Source organism: Agelaius phoeniceus, chromosome 3 (genome assembly GCF_051311805.1).
Source record: "Agelaius phoeniceus isolate bAgePho1 chromosome 3, bAgePho1.hap1, whole genome shotgun sequence".
In the NCBI taxonomy this organism is placed as follows: Eukaryota; Metazoa; Chordata; class Aves; order Passeriformes; family Icteridae; genus Agelaius; species Agelaius phoeniceus.
The window spans coordinates 26,436,593-26,459,540 of record NC_135267.1 but is presented as its reverse complement, the minus strand read 5'-3'; the positions used below and the strand labels follow the sequence as shown (position 1 = coordinate 26,459,540).

The 22,948-nt window shown below is 39.7% G+C and overlaps 1 protein-coding gene across 23 annotated transcripts in view; it reads right to left on the bottom strand.

Annotated features, from left to right (window-relative positions):
- The window catches only part of DST (dystonin), a 291,993-nt gene that overhangs the window by 193,795 nt on the left and 75,250 nt on the right, over positions 1-22,948 (bottom strand). For all 23 annotated transcript variants that reach the window (XM_077174926.1, XM_077174932.1, XM_077174929.1 and 20 more), the window contains one exon: positions 8,508-8,569. In XM_077174926.1, coding sequence (XP_077031041.1) covers positions 8,508-8,569 — 62 coding nt within the window. The remainder of the gene's footprint in view (positions 1-8,507; positions 8,570-22,948) is intronic.

Sequence of the window (22,948 nt, the reverse complement as noted above, 5' to 3'; positions counted from 1 at the left end):
AGGGCACTGGCTCTTCCCAGCACCAGCTCTAGCTGCAATTGCAGCCATTATTAATGGCAATAGCCCAGCAAGCTCTGTCAGCTATCCTTTCATCCCAATTTTGGGGCAGTGATCTGCTAAGGAGACTATGTCTGGTAGCATGTAAAAAATGGTAGACATACCATTTGCACCACTTCCCCTTTGTCCACCTGCTTTCAAAGATCAGATGTTCCACAGTCTCTCCTGGGAGAGAAATCACTCTGCAAGGTCTGTAACTCCTCATTCTTTTCTTCTCATTGGGAGAGAGATCTATTATGCTTATTGTAATTGCAGACTTCTAGAAGTCTTCCCCCTCCTCTGAGTTCTTAAATAGAATGATAAAATATTACAAATCAGTGAGTTACTAACTGTTGGATAAATAAAGCTGTGTGACAAGAAAATGTCACGTACCAAATATTCTTCAATCCACTGTTTCCTTATCTGAATTTCACCCTCATCTTATTAAAACATATTTCAGCACTTTATAGAACAAAGAGACCAATGTAATTCAGACATTTCTACATTGGTCAAAACTATTTATCTTCTTCTATTCCTTGGTAATGTACTTCTAAACAATACTTCTTTTTTCTTCATATTCTGACATAATTACAGGGTTTTTCTCCTGCGATCTTCCATGTCACATTAATTCATTCCGGACCTTGTACTTCTCTGATTTTACCCCACATTGCTTTATTAATTCCTTTATACAAACCTTTAGTCCTGCTACACTTATTTCCACTTCTTGTACAGCTCCTTTGTATTTCACACACCTTGAAAGCAGCAGTATTTCCTATACAATGTCTCCTATCTGTTCTGCCTGGCTGTAGCCTGCCTTTGCGCCTCTTACACAAACACCTTCAACAACTGCCAGATCTCCTGCATTTCTGCCTCTCCTGTATTACTCCCCCATGAGACCCTACCTGTTGCTTTCTCCAGTTCATTATCTTGCTCTAACTTCTCACTTCTCTTTTTTCTTTGAAAAGTGAGCCTGGGATTTACAACCACTTGCTTCCAAATTACCATCCTTTTTTACATTTTGAAGCAGCCCCTCCCAGCCAGTCCTGACCTAACAAAGAAGCATTGATAGCAACTTTCTGAATCTGGCAGGCTGAAGGTCTCTCTGGCTGGCATTTCACTCACAAAACTTGTTCACACCAGAGGCAGCCACTGCAGCTCCTGCAGCAGGCAGGGAACAGAGCAGCAAGTGTGGTTTGCACACCTGCTTGGGGATGAGCTGAGCTGTGCCACAGAAATGCCTTTCTTACATAGGCTACTGAAGGCTCCTTTGCAGGTTTTCAAATGCAGAATTCCACATTGTTCCTTCTGTCAATTATGAGGCTAAATTATTTTCCCTATTGCTACACAGTTCTGTCTTTCCAATGCTAAGTTAGTGACCAAAAACCCACCATCAATTTTCTTGATACAGCTCAATGCCTCCAATCAACAGCAGCCCTACTGCCCTTTTTCTTTGGCCAGAAGTGTGCCACAGTGTTTCAGTACACCCACTTCTCATCACCCTTTGTGTTTCTGACTTGGCCTCACCATTTCTGGCCCGTACTACATGCTGTCAAATGTTACTTACCAGGGAGGAATTGTTTAAAGTATGCAAACGTAATGCTAATAACATTAAACTCAGCTCTAAAACTAATCCTCACCAAAGGAAATACACTCCAAACATGCCTGAAGTAGGTAAATAATACTAAGGTTGGCTGATAAAATATTATTCCAATCAAGGTACTCTAAGTAGAGGATCATTGTGATGCTATGTGATTACGCTGAATTGTCCCTGTTCAAAGCACCATAAATGCCTTTAACAGAGAACACCTTTCCTTACAGGAATAACATGTTTATTCTTCTATCATGCCTTCTTAGGTCTTCACACTGTCACACATCTACACTACCTCAGGGCAAGCCTTCCTTTCCAGAGTATATGAAATATTGCTTTAGAACAAAATACTTAGGTAATGTCTGTGATTAAATGTTTGAAGTTGCTCACTGTCTGGAGTCCACATACTGGGGCAAAAACTACTCCCACTGGAGCCAATGGCACAGTTACATTAGCCCAAAGGGAGCTAGATCAAACCCTAGTACTTCTAAACTGATATATAAATTATTATTCGATACAGATACATCAAAAGTATATAGATAAAAATAAGCCCATGCATAATTTAACAATTAATTTAAAAGTCAACACTTAATTGCAAATGCTAGAATTTTATCTCTTGCAATCTCCAAGGAATAAATAATATTAAATAAAATCTATGCTGAGAACTAATTGCAAACAATGGACTGAACAAAAAAGAGAATGAATTAATACATTAATATATTAAGTCTATAATAGGGAGCATATTGATTCTAGTGGTTCTAATTCATTGTGCAGTCATTGCATGGCAGACTTAGTTCTCCTTATACTCATTCTTTCATATAAGAGCACCTATATAAACCATTTTCTTAAAAAAACCCAACACACATAAAAGCATGTGCTCAACTGGTTCAATAGGGTTGCATGCCATAAAAATATCGATATGCTCAAGCTAGCCTATATTTCATGCATATTTAATTTATTGGTTTCAGTTATTCTCTTTCCTGTTCCCAATTAGTCATGAAGTCTGAATGCATTAAAGAGGATCAAATAAACTAAATCTGTGGCACCGTTTTTATTGACTTGAACTTGCTTATTTATTTATTTGCTTACTGGCAGAGAGATTTTTGTGATGCAATTCATCATTATCCTTTAAAAATTTGTACATTTTCCTCCTCTTTTGCAGCTTTAACTTGTGGCATTTGTCACTACTTTTCCTCACTGTTTCCTGGTTACTTTACTCCCTCATCTAAACTTTAATTAAACACCAAAAAAATCCCCAGTTTCCTTGCTGAGCTGCTTTGCAAATGGCTACAGATCATACTAAGCAGTGTGGTTTACCTCCAAATGAAGAATTTTTGAAAAAAAATGTATACACAATGAATAAACTGCAATTGTGCATATTTCCAGGGAAAATACCAAAAACTCCTTTGCACCATTAACTGATTATGTTCTTCAAGAGTTTTTTTTATTTATTTTTTCAGAAGGGCTATGTCTGAAAGAAAAAACACTTCAAGACCTTTTAGAATTAGTCCTGAAAACACAACAGGAAAAAATTTTAGGAGAAAAACTGAAAAACTGAAATATTCTTCTGTCCACCCCATAAGACAGTAGGCATAGCTAAACAATTGAATTCCAAAATAGAGGAGGAAATACTGATCCTTTAGCTGCACTCAATGGCTAAAGCAAGCTGGGGACCACCTTGAAGTGGAATTTTATGGAAGTTGTGCCCAACACAGTTTGCAGCAGCTGTCAGAATAAACTGGGAAGAGAGTATACAAATGAGAGTGCTCATTTAGATGCACCAGCACAGCAAGGAATCAGTCTTAATTTATTTAACAAGGCGGGGGGGGGGGCTTTTTCTGAGTGTGTTTCAAAATCAAAAGGTGCTAAATTAAGAATTTTTTTAAAAGCAACTACCATTAGGCTAACACCAGTGCCTCATCCTTTAATATCAATGTAGAGCTACAAAGTACTCATTTCTAAAAGCAGAGGTGGGGAATTTTAAATAACATTTTAACTGCAGGCTGGAAAAGAAGATACTGAGAGCAGTGCTATCTAAAATGATAACCACTAGTGTCAGTAAAGTGCCAGCTTTCAGCAAGGAATGACTGAGCTCTATCAGGAATAGTCAATCCTGCTGCCATTAAGGTCATACCTGAACATTTCACAAAGCAATCGACCTAAGAGGCCATTTACAAACCCTGTGCTGCCTGAAGGACACCCAGGAATCAATAACTTCAGGTTTCTATTCTGAATTATTCATTCGGTCTTTGCACAACAAAAAGCTGTTCTCTCTCTCACTAATGCACTACCACTGCAATACAGTACATGGTTTAAACACTGGGCTTTAAAACAACAGTTTTCAAAAGCATTTTGTCCAGCTACTTACAAAAGCCTTCTGGTTAATAACACCTTTTAAAGTGACTTTTGGAGCAACTAATGAATGTGAAGGTATGCTGCCCATTGCTCCCATCAGCAGCTTGTTTCTCCCAATGCATGGTCAGCCAAGGGTCCCAAAACCCAACCCACACTGCAGGTGGCCCCAGGGGGCTGGGCTCCCTGTCAGTGCCATGGAGGGGACAGCTGTCCCTCTCCAGGGAGCTGCCCAGGCACACAGGGTGTTGCTAGAAGGCAAATTAAGAGGCTCTCTACAACTTTTTATTCCATGAAAAGGAAGAAACATTTTCCCTTGAAGGGAAGTGTTCGCTCTATCACTAGCCAGTCTCTGCTTGCCTTGCCTTTAGTTCTATTTTCTGTACATCCTAAGTTCTAATAAAGAAACAAAGTATTTCAAAATAGCCCATTTAATCTCTCAGGACTAGGACGGCCACTACAAAAATATTTTTTAATTGATTTGAAAAAGAAAATCAACAACAAAGAGGAATTTATCTGCTTTTATTCTGTTTTCATCAACAGCTTCTTTTATTTTCTGACTTTCATCTCATCCTCCACTGGTGTTTCATACATGCCTCACTATTTCTTTAAGTTTTGGGGTTTTGAATTCAAAGGATGTCAGGAAGAATTTCTGGGCTTTCATGGAGGCTGGATTTCTCCTTGGGCACTTTAGCACTATGAGAACATTACACTAGAATAAAACACGCAGCCACAAATTTACCTGCTCGTGTCACATCAAGGGTTACTTACTGCTCAAGCAAGATTTAACACCCTATTTTTACAGCAGCAGCGTGAAACACTTGCTGGAAGCAGAGGCTGCTTCCAAGAAGAAAGGAGACCTCTGCCCCACCACCACACTGCACTGGCATGTGAACTCTCCCTGGAAGCTCATACCACAGCAGCAGGCAAGTCTAAAGTCCAATATCTCACCTCTCCAGTCTGTATGTCAACAAGACACAAAAGATTACATTTAAACTGGAGCCACACCATCAGACAGCAAACAGTAGCCTTAGCAAGTCTAAAGCTCCAACCAGTCCTCAGAAAATCTGTTATCAATTCAAAAGAAAAATTTCAGCATTAAAAAAACTTAGTGACAGTCCACTTGACCTTAAACTGTGGAATTCAAAGATAACTTGAACAGCTGAATTTTGCAAATAACACACTGTATACCTGTCAAAAACTAGGTATCTTAAGAACACGAGCAGGAAATATTTCTGCAATGACTATGTTCCTATTTTAGCAAAGCACATAACATGCTTTACTGCTCAAATAAACTGACAAGGGACTAACACTGAATTTTAAATATTATGCACTTACACACTTTGAATCTAATGCAACCAGAGATGGGCAACAGACAGCAGAAGAGTAAATATTTATAGTCATCTGGTTCTTTGTGGTTACTCAGTAAATCCCATAAATATAGAACTTAATTAGAAGAGTGACAGTAGGCTCCTATGCCATTCCCCAGCAAAAGATGGGAACTCATAAAATTGCTGCTGACCTAGAATAAAACCTCTTAGATATATTGGTATAAAAGCATGCAAATTTGGGACTTTCTCAAGGACTGCAGGAAAATAGGAGTTTAATTAGAATGAGGAAGGAAAGCACTAAATAAGAAAGGGAAATGTGAAAAGAGATGAGAAAAGAAAGAGAAAAAATAAAAGCAAAAGAATAATTAGGGCACAGAGAAAAGAAACAGGAAAAAGAAAGCAAAGAGCACAAATAGGAGGGGAAAAAAGTTGAAATTAAAATGTGATCCATCCCCATGCCCATAGTGGGGACATGTCCACATGTGTGGTCTGGTCTTTCCCAAGAACTCTCATAATTTTCACTATCATCTTTTCTGCTTCTTGTTGGACCCTACACATGACAGACATGACTTCCTTTTACAGTCAGTGGAGCAAAAGCATTTCTAGGATAAAATTCATCTTCCTCTTAGGTGGATGTCTTAGTGGGGGAACACTGAAAAGGGCCTGTTCCCTCAGTTATCTACTGAACAAGTCTGGGTAACCAGCTCAAATAAATCTATTGCAATGCCTGAAATGAGACAATTCCCACATGGTTTGTCTGAAACAAGGTATTCACAGTGAATGTGCAAATATGAGTTGAATATGATTTGTATTAAATATGAGGTAGCTGGAAATGACGGCTCAAGTTGAACTTAGTGCATTGACTAGGAGAGGGGCATTGTCTCTGCTAGAAATGCACTCATTTACTGGGCTATTTTTCTACATTCCCTCCACCTTATCATGTTAGCTTTCTATGTCCCTATGTCTTAAGACAGAGAACACTTGAAACATTGATTTTAATTTCCATACAAGTCACGGTTGTAGAAACAACGTCTAAGAACAGAAATCTGACAACTGTATCAACATTTGCTTTCAAACTGTTTCCAGAAGAAAAAGTTGAGTTGCTACATAAATTCCAAGTTAATGGAAGAGCTATAGTCAAAATATATTTGTATGAACTAGAAACTCTTAAATTGAATTCTGAAGTGAGCAATTTGAGATGAAGATCAAGGCCAGCAATACACACAGTCAATACACCCCATCTGTCTCTTCTCTCTGTATCTATTCCTCTGCAATCACCCAACCCAGAACTATTTGGAAATGAAGGCCTAAGGCCACTGACCTTGGCAAGCAATGCAAAAGGATTTAGAGTGAACTCTTTACCCTCATTTCTTTATGGGTTTAGAATCTAAATCTCTTTTAAGCTACTCCCAAGAGGTTGACAGCATGGAAATGATGACTGTGCATATTTTAGAAATGTGTAAAATGAAATTGTATAGAAATATAATTTTCAGTACACTGCTCTTCTGTAAAATAAGGCACTATTTTTAACCCATATTAAAGGATTGCTCTCCAAAAAGCTTGACATAGGCTTTTCTGCATCCCACAGAAAACCAAAGCTGCATTTTTAAAATGCTTCTTTAATACACAAAAACATGAGTAGACCCTATAAACATGACATCAATTACTCTCAATTAGATGAAGAAATGCCTGATGGTTAATTTGGATATTGCATTTTACTTCCAGAGTCCTGGCAACCTTCCTGGATGCTTTTTTTTTCCTTTAATTTCTCTGAAGTATTCTACAATGGATACATTTCTTATATTATCAACATGAGGCAAAACTCATTAAAGGAAGGCTGCAGAACTGCCTTTTGTCTTTTCTCATTAGCAAGTAAAATTTTCTGCAGGGACATGGGGCCACTTGGATGTTTTAGGAATAAAGGGAGGAGGCTTCTGCATAGAAGGGGTCCCTGGAGCAGCTGTTTCTAGATACACTGTGTTTCCCTTGGGTCTAACAAAATTCACAAAGGGAAACCTATTGGGATGAGCAGTTCTGTGACTCCAGACTCACCCTGCCCACAGAAAGGTTTTATGCTGCACAGAGGCTGATAGAAAGATGATGGCTGATGGCTCAGTCATGATAAGAAGGACTAAAAGATCCCTCTGCAAGAGAGGTCTCTTGCAAAAGATAAATTTGAGTCCAACTTCAGTTCCAAGCCTGGTTAGTTTCCCACATCACACCATTTCCAAGAGCTACATACATTTCAAAATTTTAAAAGATGTGGGGGGAAAAAAGGTAGTTTTAAACATCCACAACCCTGTAGAAACTCTCTTTTGTTTCAGCGTCCAATATTGCTCAAATACCTGCAAGAGTAGCCACAAGAAAGAGAGAAATAATGAAGTTGTTCTCTAAAAAACTCTATTTTTCTCTAAACATGAATACAAGGAGATCTTTCCAACAGAATTTTAACATTGCACTCATTAATTAAATCTCAACTCTGACAGTTTTTATTTTTATCAACTCAGATACATTTTTATCTAATGTGAATTTTACATTAATTCAACCTCAGAGTGAGGGGGAATATCAAAGGAAGTTATGTCAAGTAATTATACAATCTGTTTCTCCAGAGACAGCAAATTTAGCAAATTTGGAACTGAAGGGCCATGCAGTAAAGGTGAACTCACAGCTTTTAGTTCTCTGTCAACTAAAATCTGTAAACGGTGTTAAAATAATATGCTCTGTCCCTGAAGCAAAGTTCACTGCTATTGAAAAGAAAGATATTGAAAAGTGACTTTTGCCCCTGGAAAGCCTCTATTTCTAATCCATGAGCAGCATAATGATGCCACAGGATGGTCTAGAGATCTCTCAAGGTCATTCCCTCTCTCCTCAGCATGGTATTTCAAATATTTTTTCCCTTCATTTGCCTTAGCTGTGGTACTACAGCCATGACACACAAATTCCAAAAATGAGCCAAGCCTTATAGAAAGAAATCAACTTTGACTCATTTTAATTTCAAATTCAAGTACTCCATCAGATCACCTTGGGCAGCATTTCAGCTCCCCCATGACTCCTCAAAGACAAAGCACATGCATAACCCTCACAATTTAAGATCTTCCTTACATGTGACACAGCTTCATCCTGAAATCAAACATATAGTAAAAGACACAATCACTGCTGTAGCAATCAGTCATCCAGACATAACAGAAATAACAACTGACCTTCATGAGATGCTGATTTATCCATTTTGTGAATGTCTTCTTTTGTACTTTGTCACGCTCATCTAGAGGTAAAAAGGAAAAACAAAAGTTTTAACAGCTCTACAAATCATGCAGAAGATTTTTTTTATTAAGACCTTTAGAAAATTAATTTTCTAATAAATTTTAAAAACAGAATAGCCTGCAAAAGCTCCAAAATATCTAATCAAAATAATAGCACAGAAATGTTATTTTCAGTACATCACAGCATGATTTTCTTGACACTCCAGGTGAGTTCCTCCAGGGCAACAGCCCCTCAGGTATTACAGTAGCCTACTGACAAAAATCTAACTGCCTTGAAAAAGTCAACTGGAACTCAAAATGTACTGAAAAGGTCATGGCAAACTCTTAAGAACTATAAATGCTACTCATGGTCTATATAATCAAATTGTTACTAGTGTATTAGGCAATAGAAAACTTGTGATATGAAAGCTAACTTTTTCAACCATTATGCTTTTCAACTGGCACAGCACCCTTGTTCAAACACACAAGGGCTAGTTACAGCCTCAGCCAGGGAAAGGACTCTCAACCCTCTGCAAAATAAGCAGGGATGCCCACTAACCCAGGTATGGGGCCCAGCCACTGCCAGCAGTTTGCTCCCTGGCATGACAGTCAGCATCAATGATTGCCCACGAAATGCTGAGCAGAAATTATAAATGCAATGGACTCAGAGTAAGAAAGCATCCCACTTATGGGTAGGGAGCACAAGCATGTGTTCTGCCAAGCCACACTGGAGAAAACCTAACCACCACCCCAGCACAAGAGTTGTCTCCAGCTACCTGAGCAGGGCCACAGCCAGCAAAACTGCTACAGAGCCTGGTCACCATCCCAGAGCTCCCCAGAGCAGGAGTCACAGTGTGTTAGGACTTGGACCACCTGTGCAAGTCTAAAATAGCCAGAGCCCTTCAGCAATGTACAACACAACTGCAACTGTTTCATTGACTCAGGCTATTTGCAGTGTGGCTGAGAATGAGCAATGAGCTCAGGTAGCAAAACAAAATCCCTGTGTACCTATTGCCATCACTAAAGGATTGAACCAGGTCCTGTATTTCACATTAAAAAATACAGTTTTCAGGTTGGTCAAACATAACAATTATTAAATTAAAATAAATTCACAGAAGGTCTTTCAAATCTCTAGTGTGATACTGAAGTCTTTCAAAACAGCAAGACATTATACAAGAGTTCATCCTGGGCCAAACTGAGCACCTTATGGGGTTCCTAAGAGCAGTGAGAAATGACTATTGAGGAACAGAAGCAAAAACAAGTAAAAGCCTGTGAAGCCTTTGCATAGTCCTCTTATGTGACTCACAGACTTTCTACATGTTCATTCATATCTTTGCATTTAATAGTCATAGACACAATTTTTTCTGGGTTTTTTCCAATCCTTTTTAACACACCTATAACTTTTATAGCCACAGCTCACTGTGGCAATGAAATCTTCAAGCAGTATGTGAACTGTACTTGTACGTTTGGCTCTGTGCAGAAGAGTTGCTGTTTCCTAAATGCTTTTCCACACCACTCAAGATATTCTAAGCTTCTGGCATATGCTTTTTTTCCCCACTTCACAGCTCTACAGTCTTTTATTCTACTTGAAGACCCAAATAAAGAGGAGATAGAGAAACTAGAGCACAAAGCTGTACTCCGGGAAAAAAAATCTGGCAGATTAAGAAAATCTTTTGCTACACATACATTTCTCCAAAACCTTCATCTAGCAAGACACCATTTCTGACATAAGTTATTTACCATAACAAGGTGGGAGCTTTGATTAAGTAAAAAGTAGAGAACAGAAAATATCAGAAATAAAATAATTCCAGAAACACTTTCACTTTTAACTGTTTCATTATGAGTAGCTCTTTTAAAAAGAACGCAAAGTTTCTCAATTGCAGAATTTCACAATGTGTACAAAGTGTCTTTTTTACTAAGGTAATCCCACCTAGTTTTTACCAAGCACACAGAAGTTTACATTTTGGGAAATGTTACTTTGATGACAGTTAGAAAAACAAAAGGTTGAAAAATCCACTTTCTTGTATCATGTTAGAATACAAAGTCACTATTCATTTCAACTCTGTTTTCAATTAAAATGCTAACATACACAAAAGAATTGATGGTCACTAGCCTCGATCCTTTATATATACATATATATTACACAAACACTCAGAAAAATTCTGTAACTGACAGACCCAAATGCATAAGGAAGAGGAAAGCTGACACCTGTCATCTTGTGACAGACATCAGTATTAAAGGGGGGAAAGGCCACCAAAATACCACACCCGTGATTTTAAATCTAAAACCCAAATGCTCCCAGAAAAGCAAATGCACGCCAAGAGAAAAAACACAGTGGCAGTGTTCAGTGTGCTCGAGCTCAGAGCAGAGCACACCAAATGAAACTCCCCAGATGAAGCAGAAAACAGGTAAATGACCACATAAACACCAGCTGAGGAGGAAAACGCACAGAAAGCCCCTAGAGAGAAGCTTCCCCGCAGAGAGCTCTGCCCTGTCCCGCAGGCAGCCCTGCCAGCCCAGCTCCGGCTGCCTTACTGACCCATGCAGCACATGATCCCCACCAGCTCTGCATTCTGCGCCTTTGTGTCTTCACCACACTCTCTCATTCTGCCCTTGAAGACTTCAGAGCTCCCTTTCTCTTCAGGGAAAGGAGAGCCAAGGAGTGACCAGGGCTTCTCCTGCCTGACACAGAGCAGCAACACCCCTTTTTTAAAAAAACAGGAGCAAACAGCCCATATGCTGTCCGAGCAGTCAAAACTGTGAGCCCTCTGGCTTTAACTCAAAACAACAAGATATAAATTAAGGATCTGTGTTTGAGGGGTTTTTTTTTGAACGTTAAGGTGCACTAATAGACATTTGAGTACAAATGTTGAACTTTCCAAACAAGGAAGTCTGTTTTTTTCCTCTACCAGCAGTGAGCAGCAAGGAAAGAGTCACCCTGAACCCAGCAGCCAGATACTCATTAAGGTAATTTAAGAACACAGGTGAAGCAGGAGTTGCAGAAAGAAAGCACATATTGTTAGATAATCTGATCTATAGATTATCACAATGAACCCTCTGTGGTTAATTAATCAACTTAAGCTCATCCACTTTTATCTGCAGACATTATTCTGATGTATCAGACAAACTCAGAGTTTTTCATGTTTTATGTGCCTGGAAAGTAGCTCAGTAAAATGTCAACAGTCTGAATAACCTCACAGCCCACTTTATGAACCTACACTATAACACACAGAGGCATCTCAAGAGGTTTCAAATTGGAGTATTTCGGCTTAAAAATCAGTTGCTGCAACTAAGGTCTCCTTCTGTGCACTTTTGATTTCCTCAATTCCAAGCACAAATTCAGGAGCCAGATCCTTCTAACACCAATGCTCCCTTCCACAAACCACCAAAAATTACATGGCTCAGAGTGTCTGGAAATCAGAACAGCTTCTCTGGAAGCCAAGTTCACTATCAGGATTATACCAAAGGCAACATATGACATTGATGTCTTTTCAGTGCTCTCCTGGGGAGAATCACAAACCTGCTTAGGTTGAAGAAGATCTTTAACAGGTAACAAATAACTGCCAAGTCCACTGCTAAACCATGTCCCTGACTGCCACATCTAAAAGTCTTTTAAATGCCTCCAGGGATGGTGATTCAGTTACTTTCCTGGACAGCCTGGTTTGACAACCTTTCTGTGAAGAAATTCTTCCTAATGTCCAACCTAAACCTCCCCTGGTACAATTTGAGGCCATTTCCTCTTGTCCTATCACTTGTTGCTTGGGAGAAGGGACTAACCCCACCTGGTTACAGCTTCTTTCCAGGCAGTTGTGGAGAGCAGTAAGATCCCCTCTGAGCCTCTTTTTCTCCAGACTAAACACCCCCAGCTCCCTCAGCTGCTCCTCACAGCCCTTGTGCTCCAGACCCTTCACCAGCTCCACTGCCCTTCCCTGGACTCACTCCAGCCCCTCAATGTCTTGCTCACAGTGAGGGGCCCAGAACTGGACCCAGCACTGGAGGTGTGGCCCCAGCAGTGCTGAGTACAGGGGGACAATCCCTGCCCTGCTCCTGCTGGCCACACTCTTGCTGATACAGGCCAGGATGTATGAGCCTTCCTGGCCACCTGGGCACACACTGACTCATGTTCAGCCACTGTGGATCAGCACTCCCAGGTCCTTTCCACCAGGCAGCTTTCCAGCCACTCTGCCCCCAGCCTGTAGCACTGCATGGGGTTGTTGGGGCTCACATGCAGAAGCAACTGAGTGCTCCTCTCCACCTCAAGACAAACTTGAAACCTTCTCTGAGCAAGCACACCAGATGCCACCAGCTTGAATGAGCAGAACAATGTGCCTGTCTCCACAGTGACATAAGGAAATGCAAAATGAGTGCAGGAATACAAACTCCTTATTCTCCAGATGAGCTGCCAGTTTCTGCTTTCTTCATTCTAATGGTGACAGTATCAAAGTTTGAAGTTCCTACACCTAGTGACAGACTTAAAAAAAGAAATCTTATTTTCTTAGGCAGCTTTTGGCATTGCTAAGTTACATTTGCTTCTCTGCTGATACTGTTTTGCATACACGAATAGCGAGATAGTCAACAGGTTTTTCTACATTTGCCTGGGTAATTTGCAAAAGCCCTGATAGGTGGTTTTCCTGTATTTATATAAGAAAACTCATGTCATATTCCTGTATCTCACTTCTATTTATACTCATATATAAATGCACTATTTTTTCTATACATATTGTTGCTATTTATAATATGTATTGTATTGTTTAGTACTTTTTTAGAATACTGATGGCTATAGCATAGAAAAAATGCTACTCATTTAAGAACCAGTTATTCAATAATGTATTTCATGTTGTTGAAAATGGAGCACCAATTCATTCATCATTTTTAAGCTCTGAACACAAACTTCATTTCATGACAGGTTTTTCCCTGGTACTGCTAACATTCCTTCTGTAAGGTAGACCCTGGTATCTCCAACATCACATTCAGAAAATAGAGCATAATAATGTATGGTGTCTTGGGAAAGCATTTGTTTTAGAGCATTACCCAGAATCACAAAATACGTAACAAATAGGGAAAAAATCCAATTCAGAAAATGCCTTATCTTGGAGGCTCCTGCTCATCCAGACTTGATCCTAACTTCTCACAGGCCTTCCATGACTATACCAATTATTCATTCTTGCTCATTAATTAGGAACTGGAGGACAAGTTCAACAAACCCATCACCATCTGAAACAGTCTCCAGAAAGGTAAAATCTCAGTTCAAACAAGGCTAATTTGAAAAGTTAAAACTACAGGTTTTTCCAAATGGGAGGGCTGAATAACATTAATAACAGGTAATAATCTTTCATATAATTAATTAGTGAGTATTCTTAGTTATAGCCTTACCTAGATCAATTTAGGAGCAAATAAAATGAAACTCCATTATGAAAGTGTTTGAGTACTGACCAATGCTATGAACTGTCTGCTGTTGTGTCAAACTTCCATTAAGACACATAGCATGGAAATTCTTACATAATTTACCAATGCCCCTTCCATAATAAAAAATTCATATATCCTTCTACAGTAAAAATATCAAGCTATGGTAAATGTTGTAGAAATTCTAAGAAATACTGAAAAAATAGATTTAGAGCCTAGGGGTTTTTGTATAATCAACCCCAGTAAAGTAGTCAAGATAAACAAGTCTATAAGGGTGATAGTTGCAGAACCAATCCTGAACCTCTCCAATACTTAACCAAAGTAACAGAGAACTAGAATTGTACACTTAGTATTTATCATGAAAATTTAGCTTGTTGGCTAAAGGATCGCCAAGTTCTTATTACCTTCACCTTCAAAAGTCCTGGGTGAATATGACAGTTTTCTCATAGTAACCTCACATGAGAATCCAGCTTCTTCTTAGGCATTTGTTTCTTCTAACAGAATATTTTGCTACAGATAGTGCTTTATGTTTTATATTTCAAAAGAACACTTCATGAATTTTAATGTATAATGGCGCTATTTTTAAATCAGATGTTGAGTAGGAGACATCTGTCATGCTTAAGAGCAACATTTTATATTTTACCCCTCTAATTTATTTTTTTTTAAATTTGATCAGCTTCCTCTTGGATTTATGAAATCAGAACTTGCAATATTTCATTTATTTCCCTGTTGGTATTCATGTATCAGGACAGTTTCGGGAATAATGTCAGCAGTTTGTAGGAACTTGTCTTGGAGTCAACATCACATTATTTTTTTTGGTTTTAGAATTGAATGGAGGCCTTTCATCCAGATACAAAACAACTGCATAACTAGAGATAGACTAGTAAGGTATACAGTTTAAATATAGAAGAAAGATAGTATAGGCATGGATCAAGAAAGAGGTATGGTCCACATGTGAGAAGGAAGAATTCAAACTAAATATATGTATATATAATTATACATATTTTTAACAAGTCCAGATAGTGAAATCTGGATAAGAGATTTCAGATAAGTCATAATGATGGGGTTTCACCCTGTTGAAAGAACTGCAAAACAAAAAACAAAACCCCTAGAGGCAGCAGGGCACACAAGCAGCACACAAAGGACCCCTACACATAGGATATATAGCCTACTATTTAAGAAACACAAGCAAAAATGAATGTTGTTAGGCATTTATAAGTAAAGCACAAACTCTTGAAATGTATCATTTAACTGAGGGTCATTTAAAAATAATGAAAACCGAAACCCCACTTTTAAATTCTTATTCATTCAGGTGAAATTATTTCATTCCTCTTTCCCACTTTCTGCTTATTCCATCACTTCCACATTCATGACAAGCTTGAACTCCAACTCATCGGGCCTAGAGATGGGATATTTCAACTACCACTATGTGGTCCACATATACACAAAGAGACATGAAAGATGCTGCCACTGCATATATACACAGGCAGCTTTCCAGAGAAAAGGATGAGGCACAAGGAGCTCCTTCCCCACTGTGCTACTCCCTGTGGTGGTTTAACAGGAAAAACGTTTTTTGGGATGCTGTGGTTAGGCCAATGGTTGCTCAGATTTTAATATTGGCACCTAGTGTGGCCATTGGGACATTGGATCCGCCTCTGAGAGCATGGGGTTAAAGCAGGGCTCTCCCCTGGGAGGCTCTCTTGGGTTCTGGTCAGGGAAAGGTTCAGAGCTGCCCTGCCCGGCTGCGGGCTGGGCGGGGCAGGGGCAGCCATGGGGCCGGGTGAGGTAGGCCCAGGGGAAGCCATGGGGCTGGGTGAGGTAGGCCCAGGGGCAGCCATGGGGCCGGGTGAGGTAGGCCGGGCCCTGGCCAGAAGGGAGGGGACGGCCCCTGCAGGATGGAAGGGTGGAGGAGGAGCACTGAGAGGCATCGGGCAGCCACCCCCCACCCCCAGGAGAGACAGAGAGAGAGCCTGTGCCTGTGCTTGTGCCACCTTGAAATTTAATAGTGGCCGGCCAAGAAGGAAAAGGGGGGATGCGGTGAGAAGGTGCCCAGCAGGGCAGCCGTGGGAGTTCTGGACAGACAGAGCCTCAGATTTTTAACCCTTTTCTTGGATGATGGAAACCTTACAAATGCTAATCCTCCTGGAGCTGAATGAGAAGAGAGATAGAGATGAGATAAGAGGAAATAGGCCACGAGAGAAAGAGAGAAGAACTCAGGTGGAAGAGATGATGGAGTAGCTTATCTGGACTCTTTTTGTGTAGCCATGGACAGAGCCATGTTTCCTTGTGATACAGGGACTGCGTTCTAGGGCAAGGCAATGCCTCAGAACCAAGAGGGTTCGGTGTGGGTACTCCTCGGCCCCAGGGGGTGAAAAATATGGGGGGGACAGATGTCCCAAAGTTGAGACTGTGCCTTTTTGGAGTGGGACGAAGCACCCTTAAAAGTCGACCCTAGAAGCAGCTCTGGTCCATGTTCAGTGGTGAGAGCGCTGGACATGAAAGGAAGAGGTCACCACTGGCACAAGGAAGACTCCTTCTCCTCTTGATGAACTGAGGATTGAGTATTCTGAAGGGTGGTGCCGGACCGAGAGTCGATGATTTGGGGGATGGATTGTATTGGGAATTTGGTGGGGAGGAGGAGGAGATGTATTTGTGGAGTTTTCATTTTCCTTGTGTATTTTTTTTTCCCTCCCTTTCCCTTGTAGTTTAGTTAATAATTTTTTTTTCTTAAGTGGGAGCCTGCTTTGCTTATTCCTGGTCACATCTCACAGCAGAAACCAGGGAGAGGGTATTCTCATGGGGACACCGGCATTGTGCCAGTGTTAAACCATGACACAATCCCAAATACCTGAAACTTGAAACTGATGCAGTGCCACAGGGGAAAGTTGGGTTATTCAAGCAAAGTTTCCATCAGCAACCAGAATAACCTAGGGGAAAATTCTCACATCTAAAACAGTTTTTATTTATGTTTAAACCCTTGAAGAAGAGCTTGCATTATGTGCTGGTGTTTCCATCATTGCTAGTAATATTTTTAACCATGTACACCCAAGGATGAGAAAAGTCCCACTGGATCCTTCTGTATTGTTACCAAGACATTCACTTCCAGCTGCCATGAGAGGGGAACACTGCTGAGGTGAAACAAGGCTTCTCCATTGTTTCCAACAGTCAGCTGCCATTCTCACAAATAGAAATTTGACAATTGGGATCATCTGTCCTGTGTTTTTCCAGAAAATGCATCCCACTCAATACTGCCCTCTGATGAGGTCTGCACTGGTTTGGCAAGGTTCTTTCTTCCTCCCTCTTCTGCATTCTCCTAATCAAATCAACTCCCAAAAAGCTTCACTTTGTATATCATGCCACATCAGATGTGGAATGGAACACAGCTATGGAAGAATTTCAAATTTACACCTATCTTAAGCTTTGTGTTGTTCATTTAAATAGCAATGAAATAAAAACTTCAAGTTTAGGTCTTCTAATTTTTCTGGTTGCTTCAGTTAAGTCAGTGAAAAATTTAAATCTCTTTGCAGTTTAATTTCCTCTGAAAACCAATAAAATCTCACACATTGGGATGAAAAGTAACATATACAGCTGATCTGATTACAAAGATGAATCAGAATAAAAAGTTTTGCCCACTTATTCTGAAATCTCATTCCCCTTCACGCTCTATTTTTATTAAACTGTGAACTATATGCACTAAGAACTGAGAATGAACTAGAAATTATTCGGCTTTTTTTAGAATTTCAGTCAAATAAGACCAAACTTACTGTGAAGTTAACAGTTACATTTCACTAAGTTAAGCCCCCATTAGCTTCTGTCATTAGGGTTCAGCCTTCATTAAATACAAAACTGTTTAGAACCTCTGACATATTTTTTCAAGCAGAATATTTTTATTTCTCTTTTACAAAATAGTATTGGAAATTTCACTTGCCATGTTGTTTCTGTGAGTATGCATTCAGCTATAAAAATGCAAATGTTTTCAGAAAAAATGCTCTTTAAAGAAATGAGCAATGTAATTTGTAGGCTGAATGTGAACTAAATTTGACAACAGACATAAATGCATCAAAGACTGGCAAGTCTTACAAAAGTTGGCAGAAAACACATAATAAAAGCTACAAGAACTGAAAATAAACTGGACAACTTCAGCTTTTTTTTTGCATTATATTCAGTCATCACTGAAGTGGGCTTCCCAATGAAGTTGTCTTGAATGCAACAGCTGCAAACATAATCCAAAGATATTGTCTTTTCCTCTGTGCTTTACTTGATGCATGTTTGTTCAGCCAACTCCAGTGACCCATTACAGCACCCTCCCAGCCTTCCAAGCAAAGGAATGAAACAAAAGCGCAGATTAATTCATGGAAAGAACACTTAAAATATTACAGAAGTTTAAATGTTGTGATCTGGAACGATACTTATCTTTGAAACTCTGCAATTCTTTGCAATTAATTATCAGGATAATCTGTTTGATTAATATGTCTATTAAAATCTGAAATTAATTGTTTTGATATGTTAGTAGTATACTTGCAACGAAACCAAAATAGTTATAAAATAAAAGAAGTCCTTAGTCACACGTAAATTCTATTTGCTCTTGTAAAAGGCTTTGCAAAATACAGTGCTCTGTCTGAAAGATATGTTGCTACCTTGCTGTAAAACAAAACCCAGTGTTTAGCCTCTCATGCCCACAATAATCTGTTAAATTATTAGATGGGCTTATCAGATTCTCATACAGACACAGCAATAAAATCATACCATTAGCTGCACCATCCCCTCCAGATGCACACACACCAGTTCATGGCTTTTTTCTTACACAAAAGACACAATTCTATAAACCACCAAATAAGCACAGTTCCCTGAGCCTATGTAAAATACTGATCTAGCAGGAAGAACTCCAACAGTCAGCCAGAAGGAGAAGACTTCTCTGGAATCTCGGGAGTTCAAGCTGCCCACATGGCTTGGGTACACTTGCTTCCTGGACACATGGAAGGCTTCAGAGTCCTGCTGACAGACTCTGGACATCCTTTAACAACCTATTTTGAGTAACTGTAGTAAACCAGTTGTACCTGGGACCATGAATTCATACTCCAGGCCACAGACAGATTTTTCAGCTTATGAACAACTGCTGTGGCTCAGCCCTTCCCAGTTTCCCAAGTGATCATATATGACAACCTGAATGTCAGACAAGTTTGATTAACATCAATATTCATACTCCAGACTGACATAACTGATATCAAGAGATATTTGCTGAAACAAAAAGTCTAAAGGCACAACACAGAATAGTGTTTTATAGTCAGTTAAAAAAAAAATAAGACTTTTTGATATTTTTGGAGGACAGAATTAAATCCTAAGAATGGGCCATCACTGAACTTCCATTGGTTCTGACAGAGGTATGACCACCTCCAAAATCAAAACCAAGACCACGTGCAGACAAAATCACACAAAAAAAATCTAAACCATAAGAATAATTGTTTCACCATTTAAGCTCGTGATATCCTGTAATACCCCTCAACCCTACAAATGCAGATGAACGTGAAACCACAATAGGCAGCAAACAAATGCTTTCAGTCCTGAAATCATTCAACAATTTGCTAACTGCACACCCATCTGGCTCCATAGGAAACTGCACTCAAATTTTCACTCGGACCATTTTCTGCCACTAGTTTGCATTTCTGCTTGAAGCAAGACGAAGAATTCAGCTGTCCTACATCTGAAATACTGCATTAAAACTGCAGGCCTGCCTGGCTTTACCATCCCATGCAGAAGATAATATGTAAAACTTAAACTACTGAAGCAAGAGCCATACTTCTGATATGATTTGCGGGAATGTAAATTAATAATTTCCACAACTGTATGGAGGAAATATTGCTATATCTCAGTGTGTGCACAGACATCAAAACCAAGAGGAACCCTGAGGGATGACTTCAAAATTCATACAACCTCAGTCAGCCCTTTGGCATGGTTAAGTAGCTGCTTCAAAACTAATCAGAAGAGAGATATGAAATTAAGTTCAAAACGCATTTCCTCTAGTGTCTTCCAGTCCCAGCAATGAGTGTTCAAAAAGATTCAGAATCATAAATGAAACAAGGGTCCCAGCTGCTCAAAGTTGATAGCTGAAGAATCAGACAAGAAATCAACAAGAGATACAAGCAGATCACAGGAGATACACCAGGAGATAATGAATCAGTAGTGGTTACGTATAAGCCTGTTCCACTTAGGAAGGAAAAAAATAATTCAATAGAGCATCCAACTTTCTTCTTTAGGCATTTAACCATCATTAACCAATTCAGAGTAACTGAAGTCACAGAAGAAAACATTCTTGTCCTCTGGAGCACTGCAGGGCTCCATGTCTAGTTCTTTTGTGCCCACAGAGTCACTCCTGGCTAAGTTCTGCATTAGCACAATACCCTGTGGAAAAAAAACTCCTGAAGCTCAGTGACCTTCTACAGTATTTTCTTTTGTGCAGACCTCTCCCTTAAGCCCTGTAGAAGGACACATGTTTAACTATTACAAGGAGCCAAATGAAGTAGAACTGCACAGATGGCAACTAGCAGTACCGGAAAACTATAATGAAAATAATCAGTTTCCAATTAGATTCAATTTCCAGTATTATTTTACTTCTTCCTTCTAAATGGGAGAGAAGGCCCACGTGAAAATATCACATCTGTCTACCAAGACACATGTAGCCTGTATGTAGTCCAACAAAAAATTCAGTAGGCAATACTGAAAAATTTTCAGTAATTTTCAGTACTGAAAATTTTGTCCTGCAAAATTTATTGTAGCACCCCTTGACTTGTGGCTGTATCACCCCATGTTAAATTACCTCTCCAACCAGAATTTAAACTAATTTTTTTTAAAGTTTGTGTGCTTGATGTAAGGACTTTAACATCACAATTGCCTGCCTCAAGAACTGTTTAGGTCATACAAAGATTTGGCCATGAGATAAGCACAGAATGAAGTGACAACCCCACAGCTGGTGCAAGGAGGTGTGGCTAGCACATCCTGTTTAATGTGTCCAGAAAAAAATTCCCACTGTGGCAAACCAGGTGAAGAAGCAACTGCTCCTACACCTATCATCAGTCAAATGAAGATCACCCCAAGAGATAGGACAGATGGCAGCTGCAACCACCAAACACCACTGAAGCCCCCCACAATATTCCTCTGGGGATACCTGAAACTTGGACTGTAAGTTAAACCACAGTGACAGGAACTTGAGATAAGACAGGTGGTATTATTGTCCAAGTGTTATCTCAGGCCTAGGAGGAGGTAAACAAAGCTGGGGAGAAGAATGTATCACTGATAATGACAGAATTTATGGACCACAAAGAAAGCCAACTCAGCAACAGTGCTGAAGTCAGCTCAGACTGGGTAAAATGTAATTCCTGCAGTGGGAAATCACAACCACCAACTCACAATCCACCTCAAAAGAGAAAGAGGCTAAATAATATTAGCCAATAGAATGAGAGAAATCAGTAGCCAATGAGCATTAACTCCTTTGTTTTCTAAAATGTATAAATAATGAAAAATTTTTAATGACCTTGGCATCCCCACCAGCAGGAAGCCCAGGGTGAAGAAGGATCAACAGATGGCACTGGGTGGTGCCATGGGTGGTAACTATCTTCTGCCTAATCTGTCTTGCTCTCATCCTCTCTCCACACCCCCATTTTCTATTTCTATCTCTCTACTTCACATTTACTGTTAAACAAAACCAGTATTATTGACTTCGGCATGTGGTCTTGTTCGCACCTTAATTTGGGCACAGAGAGCTCTCACTTATCAGATCCCAATGTTTGGTTGTTGTTTTTTGGTTGTTTGGGGGTTTTCATAAGTGATCAATGAAGTTCTGACACAAATTAGAAATGGGTTCCTACACTACCACATGACAGCCTATATATTTTGAAATGGTGAACCAGGTTTTAACAGAAATCCCACACTGGGAGGACATGTCTAATTAAACAAAGGCTTATGAGACTAAAGCCTATTTCATCAATTCAGTGCAAACTCAGGTCACAGCAGCTTACTGTGTGTATTGCATCACTGCACTAAGAAAACTGCAGGCATTTTTCCCAAATCCCCAGAAGCCAGTGGAGACCTATGCTGATTTTGTGTATGTCTGTCTTTTGATCAAGTCTTTCTGCTTTTCTTTTTATACTCGCCCTTGGAGAAAAAACAGTGGGATATGTTCCAAGAGACCCATGTAAAGGTCCTGAGAAGAAAAGAAGACCCAGAATAGCATTCCCTTAGCAAGGTCTTCAGGCAGCCTCTCAAGCCCTCTGCTTGTACGACTGTACCAACTCCTGAGCGCCGCAGAGCAGAACTGGAGGGAGAGCAGCAACGTTTCCATGTGACACACACAGCTCTGAACAGCACAGTCCACGGGCCATGACCCCAGTATCAGCTAAGACTATGAAACTGTAATCTAGCATACAAAATGCATGAATATACCCACTAACAGACTCAAGAGAGCTTGGAAAGAGGGGATATGAGCAGAGATCTGTGCTGCTAGGTTTGGCTAAATCATTAGGTCTCTCTCCCTCCTCTGATCTTCAGACTCTTTGATCCACTTATATTAAAGGAGAGTAATTTGATTTGCATGTGATGTCAAAATAATGGGAACAAGACTAAAAATCATTGAGCATTAAAAATAAAATCTCAGCAGCTGATGTTTACCCCACAGATGTATACCCCACTGTGGGGTATACTGATACTGCCCCTCATTCATCTCCACCAGCACACTCACCCCTTGTTCTCCCTTCAGTTTCGTAAACAACGGAAGATTCTCTGCCACAACAAAGAAATGTAAAAATAACTACTAGGATGTATTCTGTGTTGTAGGAAGACAAAGAACACACACATGGTTTGAAGCCACTATCAGATTTCCAGAAAATAAAAAAGAATCCCAGCCAATTCAATTTAAAGACTTGACCCAAAGAAAACATTTTGTTACACAAATGTACAATAATTTGAAAATCTCATTGACTGCTTTTCTTGATTACCACACAAACCTA